Source organism: Esox lucius, chromosome 16 (assembly GCF_011004845.1).
Source record: "Esox lucius isolate fEsoLuc1 chromosome 16, fEsoLuc1.pri, whole genome shotgun sequence".
Taxonomy (NCBI): Eukaryota; Metazoa; Chordata; class Actinopteri; order Esociformes; family Esocidae; genus Esox; species Esox lucius.
In genome coordinates, this window is record NC_047584.1 from 21,691,824 (window position 1) to 21,707,582 (window position 15,759).

The 15,759-nt window shown below is 40.1% G+C and overlaps 1 protein-coding gene across 1 annotated transcript; it reads left to right on the top strand.

Annotated features, from left to right (window-relative positions):
• The first annotated feature begins 8,589 nt into the window (after positions 1-8,589).
• myl1 (myosin, light chain 1, alkali; skeletal, fast) lies at positions 8,590-15,744 on the top strand. Its single transcript, XM_010867814.5, has 6 exons — positions 8,590-8,806; positions 10,853-10,880; positions 12,449-12,592; positions 14,499-14,672; positions 14,832-14,909; positions 15,283-15,744. Exons 1-6 carry the CDS (start codon positions 8,678-8,680, stop codon positions 15,309-15,311), a joined length of 582 nt encoding a protein of 193 aa, XP_010866116.1. The 5' UTR covers positions 8,590-8,677; the 3' UTR covers positions 15,312-15,744.
• The last annotated feature ends 15 nt before the right edge of the window (positions 15,745-15,759 follow it).

A 15,759-nucleotide genomic window follows, 5' to 3' on the forward strand; every position in this document is an offset into this window, starting at 1 on the left:
CTGTGTCTGGGTGCTTTGATTAGCGTGGCCCTGTGTAATCCCTGTCTGGCCAGTGGCATGGCTGTGAGTGAGTGTCACAGTGAGCCACCAGCCCTTCAGCAGGCCAGAGAGACTGCATCATTCAGTCCCCTTAAGGAGTCATGGCCCCGCTCTTAAAGGAAAATCCCAAGAAACTTCACACCTCTCCAAAGGGCCCTATAAATAGGTCCCATCTGTCCCCTAGGCTCAGTTACAGCCTCATTCCTTTTGCAGTGCCTGAATGACTTGGGGATGGGGGTTGATTGGGATTTCTGGGGGGCGGGGAGGTAGATGGAAGGAGTTGGCAGCGGTGTTGGAGGGGGAGAACAGAAACACACTTGACACAGCACAGATTCAGTAAAAGGGCTAGCTGCTGGCTGACTCATCCAAGCCCTATCATACTGCACACCCGATGTTTGGCTGACTTGGTTGGAAGCATATAAAAAATCTGAACCGATTCTTCATCTACCCTGATATTCATTGGCCAGGATAGCAGTTGGTTTCTAAATCTCACGCTTTTCTGCATACGTTGGTGTGTAACAATCAAGGAAAAGGAGTATGCACCCACATAATCAGACCGATCAGCTTGGCAGAATAAACTGTATACTGTTACAGCCACAACTTTTTATACTTTGTGATTTTTCCTAAACTCAACTCCAGTTATTCATTTTTCATTAGCAATACTTAATCCTGGCTGACTCAAATTTAGATTTCCATATTAACATAAACATATTTGTTGTCAGCATTGGAGTTTAAATCGTAAATCTGGTTAATTATTAAGTTAATTAAGTTAATTATTCACTGAATTTATTTTAATAAATAACAGCATCTAAATTCAATGTGACTTCAGAACAATGGTCCAGCTCACATTGTAAAACTGAAATTATCATTTCAGTTAAAGGAAAGTTAAATCAAGGGTGTATAAGTCAGCCTGGGTCAAGAGGTATTTTATTATGAAAATCACACCATTCCCTTTCGAAGAAGTCCCTGGTGCCTGCATGTCATAGAGAGGTGGCAATGAGATGTTGGAAACAGAGACCAGGCCTTTCTAGCCTCTTCCCACAACCCAGTGTTTCCACAACTGTCCTTGAGTGGATCCTTCAGAGCACATTGATGACAGAATGTAATTTGAACAGTCAAAAAACAACCGTAGGCATCTTATCTGCTTTTCTGGGGGGGGACAGCGATTAAAAATGAATTCTGGGATTCACTGGTTGTAAAAGTGAAGCTGTTGACCCAACAATTTCAATAGACATTGTGCTGATATGTGCCCCATGTCATCAGAACTACTCAACCCCCCAAAAATTTAAACTTTTAAAAAGATCCCATTGGTACATAGAATATAAAACCAGTTAATGCACTTAAAGTTAACATTGTGTGGCAAAGGTGTGCCAGCCCGGATTTCAGCGCAAACCGACAATCCTGACGAGCCACACCCCAGAGAGGTGAGAAGAGATGTGTGTCAGCCTGTCTGTGTCAATTCTCACCTGTTCCTGGCAAAGACATCAACCGAGTACGGACCACAACCATTAGGGCCCGAAGGCGAGTGTAGTGAGTTTAGCTAAACAGACAGTTTTCTATTTTGCCTATTTTTGTGTTACTAAATGTTTTCGGGCACCTCGCACTAGACCTGTGTCTGTCTTCTGTGCTCCCACCTGCTACAGTTTAAAATAGCTATGTGTCCTCAAGATACATCTTAGTACATTGACATGAATGTTCAAAAGAGAAGTAACATGCTTATGTATGGGATGGCAGGAAATGACAAAATAACTCTTTGGGTCTTCGAGAGGGATTACATAGATATGTTGTTTAGTTAGTAGGTGTTAATATGTTTAATATGTGAAGTATTGTGACATAGGCCAGTGTAGTCAATCATTCAATTATCTGTCTTTATAGTGTTACTTCGAATGAAACCTGCTTTGTTGACAGAATAATTCCTCAAATCCAGATGGTGACACCTGCTCTCCTCATATTACCTGAAAAAAAACATACCTGTTTTTGGGGTTAATAAACTTCCGGTGAGGCTAAATGCAACTACAAACAAAAAATTTTTCTAGTTTTAGTTTCTCTACACCAGCTCCCTTTAAAGGCTAGGGATTTAACCTATGAAGTTCATTCAGCACATGCCTATACTCATGCCATAGTCACAAGACCCATAGAGGCAGGGCTTTCTCCCATAGAGGGAAATTTGTATAGAGGGACATTTGTGGAATTATATGCGTGTTCATGTGAGAAACACTGATTTATTTAAACTTATATCTTTACAGAAAATAAAAAGCCTGGGCTGGATAAGATTTCCCCTCTCTCCACTGGGATACCTTTTCTCCAATGATATTATTAAGGACTGGTGAGTAACTGGGTTACTTGTGTTCTATGATGTTGTCCCTAAGAGGATGCATCACGTCATGTTGGGCTTTTTGCCATACTTGACATGAGTGTTTTGAGTTACTGAAAATATCTTTCTGTCTAGCTTTATCTATCCTGGTGCCTGGAAATAGGACAGCAATCGCTGGGCTGTCCTCGGCCTTGTCTCAGGGTGGTTGGTGTTCTATTGGAGTCCCTTTGGTGGTCTGGTGCTCTGCTTGGCAAAGTTAGTGTTGCAATTGTTTTTGTTGTTGTGTATCCCCTGGACAGAGGGGGCAGAGGTCTTACCTCCAGGTGCTCGCGGTGCTGGGGGGTGATGTGGGGGCTAAGGGACCTGGCAGTGGAAGTGGGAGGCTCATCCCATGTAGCTGCAGTCCATCTCTGGATATGGGAGCTGGGTCTGGGGTCTTCCTTTGGGATGCATGCTGGATTTTTTGTGTCTGGTTGGCCTTGTCCGGTTCTAGGCTGCCGTTGGCTATGTGAGGGGGATCTAGTGTCAGTTGGTTTCTGGTGTAATTTATTGGTCTACCTGGCATGACTACTCCTAACTGTCCCAGTGTGAAGTCCATCTGGTTACGTTACTGATCCAGATTCTGCCTGACAATTCTTGCTTTTGCTTACCGCAGCCCCCCCCCCCCCGCTTGTCCCGGTCCAAAGTCCACCTGATTGTATTGCTGATCTAGATTCTGTTTGCAGACTTACAATGTCACTGGCCTAAGGCCAGCTGTTCCCACCTATATTTTCCACTAGAGTGGGGAACTGGAACACAGCCTTGGATTTGGATTCGGAATTCATAAGCTACTATGTCTTCACCATGTAACCTTCAACAGTGCTACTCCAACCTCAGTTGTGACATACTTGATTCGACTTATCAAGAACTAGCTTATTATCAATTTAAATAATAAGCTAGATTTGGTTTTGAACATAAACTACTGCACATCAGCATTCCAGCAATAATGTTGGACAGAAGTACTCCATTTTTTTTTTATTCAACATAAAAATCCTAATTGGTCCAAATAGTCCCTCCCTGTTATAGTATACATAATTTTTTAATTTTTTTGCCAAATGAATACAACCCTGCTTCCTCTTCACATCTGTGGAAAGGCTCCAATCTTTCCCCTCCACAGTTCTCTAACCGCTCTTGGCTTCAAGACCTGGGGATTTAACTTGATCTCAAGGCGTTCATCACCCCAGGGTATAGCCATGGAGTGGAATGGAGTCATCTTGCCCTTTCTGTACGGAGATACAGGGTAAATCATCACACCGCTTTAGACATTTGACCTAAAGTCTTCTGCATGGTGGCCTGGAAAGGGTTGGAAAGAGTAGGAAGTAGGAGGTGCAGTGTTGCTTTTGAATATGTAGTGTAAAGTGTGGTAATTTTATGTCACAACATTATTTTAACACTTAACTTGGCAGCCAGCCGCTTATAGCTCAACTAAAAATCTGTCTGATACTGTTAGTAAATACATTTAACATACAAAACTGAGTTAACAGTATCTAAAACTTAGGAACAAAAAATGATTTATAATCTTATTGAGTTCGAACAATTAACTTTGAATATATAATGAGGGGAGGGGCAAGTTACCCCAATTGTTGAGGAAAATGTATTTTAATTATTAACGCCAAATATGTCATATGTAGCCACTAAATAACCTTAGTTTGTTTGCATAAGCATGCCCATCAACCACATACCTAATACTGACTAAATGTTCCATTGAGAGGCATCTACTTTTTTAAACCTGCTAATTTTTAGGTTATCAAAATGATCAAGTAACAATATCTAAGAATCCTTTTTCTTAGTTTTTCTATTTTGTTTTGGAAAGTACCCAAAATGTCACAAGACATAAGTAAATTCTGAGTGATTAACAATGAGGTTTTCAGAATAAAATGGTAAACACATTTTTAACATTGCACGTTAATAAGTGTTTTTCAATCTGGTCTACAAACCTCCTATTAAGAATGTGATGTGATGTAGCTGTTTTCTGCCCCTATTAAGAAAATAACAGGTGTTCATTATATTTTTGGTGTTGCTTGCAGCAGTTTATTTTTAAACTCATTCTGCTTTAGTGGAGAATTCCACAGCTGAGGCAGAGACAACCAGGTCGACCAAGGCATTCAACCTGTTGATTCCCTTTCACCCTCTTAAACAGTGTCACGGTTGCACGGTTGTCACTGGTTTGTAGGTATGTTTTACAGCCACAAAGTCATAGCAACAAAGACAAATTAAGTGGGGATAAGCTTATCAACAATGTAAGGATTATTTCAAAATAAAATTTGAATAAAAGTGTGGAAATTAGATTACAAAACTGATAATGATACACTTGCACCAGTTGGTCATAGAGTAGTTGAGTCCTAACTCTACAGACACTATTTTCTCAAAGCTGGACCCAAAAACTGTACTAGAAACCATATAGGAACTGAGACAGCCAACTTGAAGACAAGTCACAATACTTTTTTGATTTATTTCCCAGAGTGGGTAATCACTGGTCAGAAGGGGGCAAGAAGCAGATCAGAGTCCTCTTCCGCTCACCACACTGGATACAGTATATATTGGCATGAACGCGCCCATACCCCAGAAATCAGCGTCGGACCAACGCCCCCAACAGAAAAAGCAGAAGATTCCCGGAAGCTACAAGCTGGACTAGCCCCATCCCTACAACCCTGCCTCCCCTTTGGAGAGAGATGGAGGGTGCTGGAAGGCGCTGGGAAGTGCTGGGGGGTGCTAGAAGGTGCTGGAAGGAGCTGGAGGGTGCTGAAGGTTGCTGGAGCAGCCGCCAAATATACGACTATCAACGGCCATTTCTCCCAATCCCCCACCGGGAGGCCGCCCCAGAGAAGAAGCCGCCTCCCCATGAAAGGGGTTTATCTTCTGATTTTGATAACACATCACATCCTCCTCCAACCTTCGCTTTTTGTTAATAAAATGGCCAACAGGACTCTGAACACACCCTCTGTGTCCGTTCTCTGTGCCTCTCCCCATTACAAAATATACTGTAATTTTTTTTTATATAAAACTAAGTTTACCAAAATAATATAATTAGGTAAGGTTAATTGTATTATTTTCAGTAATTTACCACATAATGAACACCAAAAGTTTTTGGAAAGTGACACGTTTTTTTATTGTGTATTCCAGCATTTTGACCGGATGAATATGGTGTTAAATTGCGTAGTGTTAACTTTAGTTTGAAATGTTTTCATCCATACTGGATTAACCATTTAGTTTTGTCATAGCCCCCCACATTTAATATATTTTATAATTTGTATAAACAAAGAGAATTGTCAAAATGTACATTAAAGTCAATGTATTTGGACAGTGACACATTTGTGGTCCTTTTGGCTCGGTCTTCCAGCGCTTTGGCTTAGATACATTGATAAGGGGGCTTAAGTTAGTTATGTTAGGGTATTTTCATTCATATCAGATGAACCATTTGGACATTTCAGCAAATTCTTGGTAAAAATAACTCTGTAATCTTTAAAGTAAAACCCAGACAAAACCCAGACATTATGTGATTGAAGGTGTTAAAGACAGACGCATTGTTTTAATGGAAACTTCCACCAATGACAGTCGTAATTCTGATCAAAAATAGCTTGGAGCAATTATTTTTGGTCTTTGTTTTTTGCACTAGTGGCCGGTAGCTATTCAAAAGGGCCAATGGACTTGCCTCAACAATGTTCCTATCAGCCAAGACATTACACGATAACCGGTTGACTCTCCTGGCTTTGTAAAGATTACAGCCTGACAAAAGCCCAGTTCCCACCCTCAAATCTAATATTTTTTTAAATGGGGCAGTACATGTTCTAGCAGTTTAATAATGATTTGGTGGTCCCCAGAATGAGAAAGTTAGGAACAGCTGCTCTAGGCCAACATAATACTATTATTATCAAGGCTGGGGTCAATTCATCTGAATTCAGCCAATTCATGAAGTAAACTCACAGTAACATTTTGTTTTTCATCTATTTGATACTCATTAAACTACTCGACAATTGGAGTTTGAGTTGTTTACTTCCTGAATTGACCGAGTAGTAATGAAATTGACTGACCTCGACTCTGGTCGCTCTAAACCCAATGCCCCTCATCCCTTCTGCATTACCGCCAGACTGCCTGGCTCTGATTGTGTCCTCATTAAAGCTCCTAAAACATTAAACACTAAAGTGGAACTCTTGGGTTAGGGACAGGTAAGAGAGGAGGGTGGACCCGTGTCAGGGGAGAGAGGGGGTAAGATTTAAGGGAGAGGTGGTGGTACTGTTCCTGGTTATGAGAAAACGTCATTTTTGTCATGGAGGTAGTGGGGGTCTGTGCAAGCATTGCATGAGCTGCCTCGGGAGAGGACTGATGACAGCTGTGAGACAGCTCTGGCTCCCGGGAGCTGCCTCCATGCAGGCATTGATTCAGAAAAAGTAGGCGGAGTGTAAATGGTGGAGTTATTTCTCCAGTTGAATCGTAATGAGGCCCTTGTCAGGCCTTGACGGTGGGGTTGGTGCATTAGCCTGCCTTTGGAGACCAATATAGACAAGGAAGGGGACACATTTTGCTCCATCGGCCTTGCCTGTTTACTGGCACTGGCAGCTGACGCTCGCACCCCCAAAAACTCCAATCTCCTTCCTCCTGATACGTCACAACCATTCCCTGGCATTGGGAGAGCCAACGCTCCGTGATTACTCACTCTGACCCCGATCCTGGCCTCGTAACCCTGCGCGGGGTCATTCAAAAAGAGCTGGCCACTCCTCCCCTGCTCTAGATGTGAGCGATTCAAAGGCAGTGCCACATTAAGGATAGCCATTTGGGACACAAATCTAGTCTTTGTTCAGGGTTACGGCTGATAAACCTGGTCCACCGTTCTAACTTTCAACACCAAGAGACAGAAGTGATGTGGACCATCACTCAGTCACAGGTTATCAAAATGTACTAATGAAACCTTATAGTGAAACAACAGTGTCCGAAGCTTCAATTACAATCTGTTTATAGAGACTATGTGGATTGAGATAGGAATGTCTTCATCAATAAGACCACATGACTGTTGTTTTGAATGTAGCGTGTGTAAGGGAATGTCTATGTGTGCTCAATTGGTGAAGACCATATTCAGTCCATACAAACATATAACCATAATTGTCTGAAATCTAAATTTGGTAGCCTGCTTGTATGACCCACTCCCCAATTTCCCCTTTATTCCCTATGGTCAAAAGAGAGAAGTGGCATGCCCTGTCATCAGGTCTACTAGATATAGAAACATTTCCTTTTTTCAAAACTGTGGTCTTACAGTTATTTTTGCCAATTATAGTGAACACCATCACATGATGCTTTCAACAACCCATGAACCTGACTGAATGACAACCAATTTCCCTTTCATTCATCCGGGAGTGATAGAAGAAGCTGTCAACCCACTGTGCCATTATATGATACTGTTTGTTTGTGTGTATGTGTGTGTAAAATAAAGAGTAAACATTTACATTCAGCTTTTTTCGGTCCAGATTGTCTCAAGAAATGTAACCTAAACAGAAGCTATTACATGGATTACAGGACCGTGACAGTCAAGGTTTTATTCTTGACTATGCCGCAAATTGACATATTAATTTAATTGGTAGAATTACAGGAAATTAGCTGTAAAATCAGAGTTTTTTCTGCCTTATTGCCAAATGAGTAAAATGTACACTTTACTGTGAGTTGGGTACACCCCAAAAATTTCCCATAGGGTTCCCGATAGGCAATGGCAGGCCCTGTTTTTGTTCATTAAGAAGGCAGGGACAAACATTTCTCTGACTCAATGCATGTATCAAACGCACATTTGATTAGAATACTATGCTTGCAATTTATGGAGCGCCTCTCGTCAAGGACACTGATAGTCCTCTAAGATGAAAGTCCAAATTCCTGTTAAAAATATGGCAGATTGGGAGTGAATTTGTTTGTCCTCACACTCACATAAGACATGCATTGCATTCCGCTGCTCAGGTGGAATAACGTAGGCTATGTGACCCCGGACGAACTCAGTCGCTGTTTCCCATGTTTCCCAATTTTCCACAGCTCGCGCTGTTTTAAATAAACATCTTCTGACGCTCTCACTCAGTCCTGAACGCGACTTACATGGGTGTCCATACTCCATGTAAAGAACGGTACCCCACCCTCTCCTGGCAAGGTCCAATCAGTTCCCTAGGGCAATTTTGACGAGGGTGCTGTGTAGAATATCTCATATATATACGCCCAGACGCCCCCTTCATGTTCTGAGTCTGCTCCAAGCTTGTGCGGGAACTGCCTGTCTGTTTAACTTGTGAACTAGCTTACTAACTTAACTCTGCTAAAATGGCACCCAAGAAGGACGCTAAGGCACCCGCAAAGAAAGCAGAGCCCGCAAAGGCAGCTGCACCCGCACCCGCACCCGAACCTGAGGCGGCACCCGCCCCCCCTCCTTTTGACATATCCTCAGTCAAGGTAAATATATGATGCTTTACCGAAACTCTTCCAGACTATCCCTTGTATGCAACCTATATCCTTTCCCGCTAAAGACTACTTTGTCTTCAAAAAGTTAGAAAAGTGACCTTTATTGCACGCTACTATAATTGTTTATGGTCTTTATACGACCTGTTTTTTGAAGTCTGTGTGGCTGTGCTTTCAATGTGACGTTTCAATATGCCATGACGGTCAATGGCCGTTCTCAAGATACTTGTTGATGGTACAGTAAAGACGTTTGCTACACATTAACTACGGGAATTTCTTCGGCTGAAACATTACATATTGACTGTCTATATATTTTATTGGCAAGTATTATTTATTTTTCCCCACTATTATTTTCCTCCACTATTAGGATGCCTTTTTGTGAAAATCAATAAAAACAAACTTTGAACTAAAATTTAACGTTATCACAGTTCTGGAATCGTTTAAAAAGCTGTTTTAGGACTTTTGGAAGATTTGTCTTGGTCTTATTTTGGCATGTGTATCCCATGCTGTATTGTATTCCTGTAGGGCAACTTTTAGCTAAATCTCTAGAGCGCTAACGGACCAATGCCGCGATTCAATCCCGAAAGCGAGTCAATTGTTGATAATCTTTCTCAATGTTGGCTCAATGCGAAGTTCCCAATAAACCGCTTTCAGTTGAATGTAGGCTCTAGTTCCGAAGCAGAATTACCAAACCCAAATGGACACCTACATCCTACACCCCATGCAGTTGTGGAAATCAGTTTCATTTATAATATTGTGTCAATAAGTTAAATTTTACTTCTAGCCTATATGAGGGCAAGGTAGTGTGCTTAAGGTCTACACCTGTCAAACCCATTCAGATCTCCACAAGTGCATATGATTTAGGATGTAGGGGTCCATTTCGGAGCTGACCATCAGCACCTCGGATAGCTCCACACGGGCGCTTCTACCTTCCGTAAGCCAAGCCTCCAAAGATTTCGGCTCCCCTGATAGGCTGATAGAGTTAGTGACAAGGTGAAATTGCCACAGAACTTGTCGCCAAATGTGGACATGTTAAAGTATCTAAAGATGGACCTCCAAGATCGAATGCCATCTTAAGGGTATAGCCGTGCCGCTAATTTTAGCTTTTGTAGGGGTAGTGTTTCTTCTGGACTTCTTGGAATATGAGAAATACTTTTTACCCAGTTTTATTTTTATTTATCTTTTACATATAAGATATTTTTGTTGAATATGAATCAGCATATACAAGAGGAAAAGCATTTGTTCATTATTTACATTATACATTGTAGGCTATTGTTGCTGTCAGAAAACCTTGTAAAACATTTGTGAACTTTCTCTCTATGACCAAGAAAATTGATTAAAAAGTGCTTCTCAAGTTTCATAATTGTATGGGAAAAATATTTAGTAATACGGTCAATTCTGTTTTTGGGAATTTTTCGTTAGACACTTTTGCTAAGCATTGGCAATATCCACTTTCCACTTAACAAGGAAAACCACTAATTGTTTTACACTGTGAGAAATCTAAAGTCAATCAACTGTTAATTAACCACATTACTGTTACATGTTCGCTCTCAATGTAGAGCACATTTTGGGTACAGCCCATTCTTAAACCATCAGTCCAATAGAAGATATCCCCACAGTTTAATTTGAGACCTAAAACAAAGCTGCTAAACTACTGTAGTTAGTTCACTCAAAACCTCATTCCCTTTCACTGGCACCCTGTTTCATTATTGTGTGACTATGACTGTGAAATAGTTAGACAGGCCAACCCCCCTGCAAGCCACTATGTGGGCGTGGAAGTATTCTAGGTTAAATTAGCCTACTATACCGGCCATCTTTACTGTACCAAAATTTTAGTTCCAGAATCAGGCAGAGTAAAACTGTTCTGGGGGAATAGCTGCAGTCAGTGCTACTAAATTCTTTTTTATAGAAATTCTCTGCTGTTTCACTTCGAGAATGTCGATAGAAAGACCATGGCTACAGTGAAACTAAATGGAACAATTACACTGGCCTGACTTTTTTTTCAATGTTTTGACTGTTCTCCTCTACTGTCCTCTATAGGTGGAGTTCACTCCTGACCAGCAGGAGGGTAAGTTAAATAACTGAAGTGTATTTCCATGGTCAAGTTCCTGGACACAGATTAAGCCTGTTTCGATTAAAACATACATGTTAAATGGATATTTCCATGAAACAATTTCTTTGGCCAAGACTTGTCTCTTTTTCTGAATATGTCTGTTTTGTCTATTATTGTATAACTGAAACAGTTCTACAAATATAACAAATGCAAATATGGATGCATTTAGATTATATATGCATATATATATATATATGATTTACAGTTACCCATTCACATGAAATATATATATATTTTCTGGAATCCTATTTATTTGAAACCTTCACATATAATTACAGCTGCGTGTAATTTGAGAATGATCAATTGTCTTGAGGTTGTGAAATGTAAATGTTCTATAGGTCAGAACAATAATAAATATATTTATACATTTATATATGTGTGTGTGTGTGTGTATTCTGCTTGGACCACAGACTTGACCAGTAAAAATCTTTTATAATTTATAGTTAGCTGCAGTCAATGAACATCAAAGAATACATATACTGGACATTTTGTGGATTGCCCAAGGATTGATTAAATTCAGTGCATTCAATGCATTTAATGCATTTACCTATTGACAACATCATGTGGACAGATGCCTGGCACAGGCCATTAAAACTGGAAAGGAATATGGAACAGCTAAAACACTTATCTCTAGGCCAGACTAATTTCATTATATTGTCATTTTCATTATAAATGTCAGAATGAAATGAATGAAATCCATCTGTGCCTTATTGTTAGTGTTTCATTAAGCCTGTTAATGATATGTTCTTGGTGGCTGCATTAGGCTGCAGAGTCTTAGCCCCAGCTGGGTGTTGGTTACACCACAGTCAGCAGTCTCTTGGTTGACTTGTATCTACTCACAGCATTGCCTTATAAAGGAGTGGGGCTCGTATTCTCTCTTCAGTATCTATTCCAACTAATTCAGTGCCTTGGTCATGAGTGGCCTACAAGAAAGAGTGAGAGAGACAACTGGATGACACACTAACAGGACATCACATAAAGAACTATATTGTTTTCGATGTATTGCTTTCAAATAAAGATGTAGTACAGGACTTTTGCTAATTTTTTTTATCTCCCATTTTGGGTTGGGTGTGTATGATGATTATATGTAAATAATCTGTATGATTAATCACTACCACACCTCAGTTGGCCATGAAAGTGATAGCGAGAGGTTTTGATGACACGAGGTACATATCGGCACGGCACTGGTGCTGTCAAGCAAAAAGGACCCACCATTATAACCAGGAGCCAGAAATCCTGGAGTGCATCCTGAAGTGTCATCATATGCACATAGAGGTGTTTTGTTCCATCATTAATTAATATAACATCCATTTCTATCAGAAATGTATAGAAATGTCCAGTTCCATTATGAATCCATGTTTTCGTCATGTTTTCTAGCCTAAGCTCACAGAAACGTTTAACTTCATCCGAGGCAGATAGAAAACTAGTTTGTAAATCTTATGTTGGTCACTAGCCTGAAATCAATAATTCCTCTTTCTCTCTCATTCTCTCTCCCTTCCTCTTTCTCTCTCACCTCAACAAAGACTACAAAGAGGCTTTCGGTCTCTTCGACAGGGTAGGTGACGCCAAGGTGGCATACAACCAGATCGCTGACATCATGCGTGCCCTGGGACAGAACCCCACCAACAAGGATGTGCGCAAAATCCTGGGCAATCCCACAGATGATGGTAAGACAACTATGTCCCTAAACAGTTATATGGACACACAAATACACACACACACAACCACAGACACAACCACAGACACAACCAAATCAATATATACGGGTCGTGTAACAAAAACAAGTCATACGTCTTCACTTTGAATGATAAGGAATGCATAGTTGAGTATGTCTTATTTTAGAACATGAGGGACAAGGACATGTCTCTCTATGTGTGACCACACCTTGGCATTTGTCTGATCCCTTTTATAGCACGTTGTAACAATTCAACACCTGTCATGACAGACAGATCTCCTAAGCCTGAGTAGCTCTAAAAGGTCTTTGAAGTATTTATGGATAAAATCCTGCCAATGTGAAATGTGATATACATTGCTATTATTTCAGTATGCATGTAATGTATCTATCTTCTGATTCATGAAGTAGAAATCATGACAATCCTTGTATGGCAGGGAAATATTGTCCTTATATTTGGAAAATGTGTGGCAATATTTGAGCCTAAATATCACATGAAATATACCTTACAATTTATATATTTTTATATGATGTGTTTCTGGCAATATTTATATATTAATGTCTGTGCATTCTTTATGCCTTAGTCCTGAGCAAAGGATTTACATTTCAAACCAACAATATTTCAAATCCAACTGGTCATGATGAATATCTTTTTTTAATTAAAGGATCTAATATAGTTTTGTATAATAGCACAGTGTGACAGATAGAGATGTGATATATTGTCTAATTTTTATTTGGGATTTTCAAAATGTGTGATATTTTATATACAATATATTTAATATGTATATTTCACTTGTATTTTTGGAGGCAAAAATACATTGATTTCAGAAATGATTTAAATATGTTTTTGTGTTACCAATCTACACACACCATCATCCTATAAAATATTTACAGGACTATACAGCCTCCTGAGTCAATACTTAAAAGATTACGTTTTGGCAACAATTTAAGCTTTAAGTGCATATGGATTACCATCGGGATTTTCTCCCATTCTTCCTTGCAGATTTTCTCAAACTCTGTCAAGTTGGATGAGGAGTGTTGATGAACAGCAATCTTCACAAATTCTTTGTAGGATTCAAGTCTGGGCTTTGGGTGGGCAGACTTTCACATTATTGTTCCGAAGCTTTTCCAGCATTGCCTTTGTAGTATGCTTGAGGTCATTAATCATTAAGGATTTGCCTATATTTGGCTTGTACCTAATCCCAGTTTTTTGGCAAACTCCAGGTGTGCTGTCATTTGCCTCTTTCTCAGGAAATACTTCCATCTAGACTCTAGGCTTTATGGTATAGGTTCTGCTTTGTCAGTTGAAGTTGCCACAGATGACTCAAGATATAGTGATTTTATTGACTAATGATGTGTTATCTTTTCTAGTAAAAAAAAAATGAATTTGACGTAAACGTAAAAAATCAAAATTAATATGTAAATTCAGGCTGTAACACAACAACAAAATGTAAAGAAACTTTCTGAATTCACTCTACTGTATATATGTTTTGAGTATCTGACAGAGTAGGTCCGGCACTGTAATCACTGTTCTTCAAGATTTGCTTCAACTACTGAAGTATGTACTGTCTAAAACCAACGGGATAATATTGTTATAATATATAGAGCATAAGACTTACTTATCATTTAAATACTACCATATGTTCTAAATATAGAAAAACCTTCCCAAATGCAAATTAAATTAACCCTGGCTTATGTATTATGCTATCAAAAATATATATTTGAAGATTTTTATTACATATTTAAACAATATCATTTTAGAATTAAACATGTAAGGACGTTAAACACCAAAACATCATGATGTTGTCTCTTTACAAGTGCTTTTTGATAGCTTAAACTTTGTTATATATATATCTATGGGAAACATATGTTATACTTACGATTTCTCTGGCTGCCCACAGAAATGGCCAACAAGAGAGTGGACTTCGAGGGCTTCCTTCCCATGTTCCAGCACATCGTCAACGACCCCAACAAGGGAACACTTGATGACTATGTTGAGGGTCTGCGCGTCTTCGACAAGGAGGGCAACGGCACTGTGATGGGCGCTGAGCTGCGTATTGTCCTTGGAACACTAGGTGAGTGATCTGGGATTGGCATGTTTTGGTGCGGGTAAAATCCTTTTTGCATGTGTGTTTTGTGTGCAAGTGGGTGAAAGGAAGAAAGACATTATGTGAGGTATGTTGGTATCATATGACACCAGACCAGCTGGTGACCTGGGGTCTCTCTCCCTCTAGGTGAGAAGATGACTGAAGCTGAGATCGATGCCCTCATGGCAGGACAGGAAGACGAGAACGGCAGTATCAACTACGAGGGTAAGCCTTCAAGTCTAGCCAGTACCGGGTTCCATTCCAAATGGCATGCTATTCCCTGTACTGCAGAACGTTAATAAGAACATATTAAACAAATAACGGCACACGATTATCAGGAGGTTTGCAGCCATTTTGGGACTCCCTACATGCATTTTGCACTAGGAAAATGAACCGATGTGTTACTTGAAACCAGGACTTCTAGGGAAGAGCGTTTGGATGGCCAACCATCTCACGTCTTGCAGATCTCATGCTACGTATATTTGACATGAGTTAGAGACATCATTTCAGTCAAAAAATTTAAATACAATGTGGTGCTTGACATTTAGAAAACAGTCACCTATTCACTGACTCTGTCTCTTGCATTCTCCTCTTCCAGCCTTTGTCAAGCACATCATGTCTATTTAAGGATTCTCCAGTTGCTGTGGCTACCATGTTATCTGTGGACCCAATGGTGTCAAGACATCCACATCCCCACTGTTACGCCACCATCAACAGAGAAACACACAGGGGGAGAAAGGACTATGAGATGTCATTTCATATATTTTTGTTTTGTTTTGTTTCATTTAATTTTTTTTGGTCCAACTCCCACTCCCGACTCTCTGCTCTCCATTCTCCTCCACTGGGAGCGGTTCTTTTCTTCCCCAGCCAACCGGCAGATGCTCATTGTGCTCCTCCATCTTGGTGGTGTGCGACTCTCAGTCGCATGAGTGAGGTAAAGGAGGTAGAAATAACTTTGTTTAAATGTTGCAGTAGTTAAACTAGTTGTTCCATCTGTTAATTACTGCCTGGATAAGGCCAGTAGAGGTGACTGGCTTTTCTCAAGACTGGCCATCAAAACTCACAGTCCCCTGTC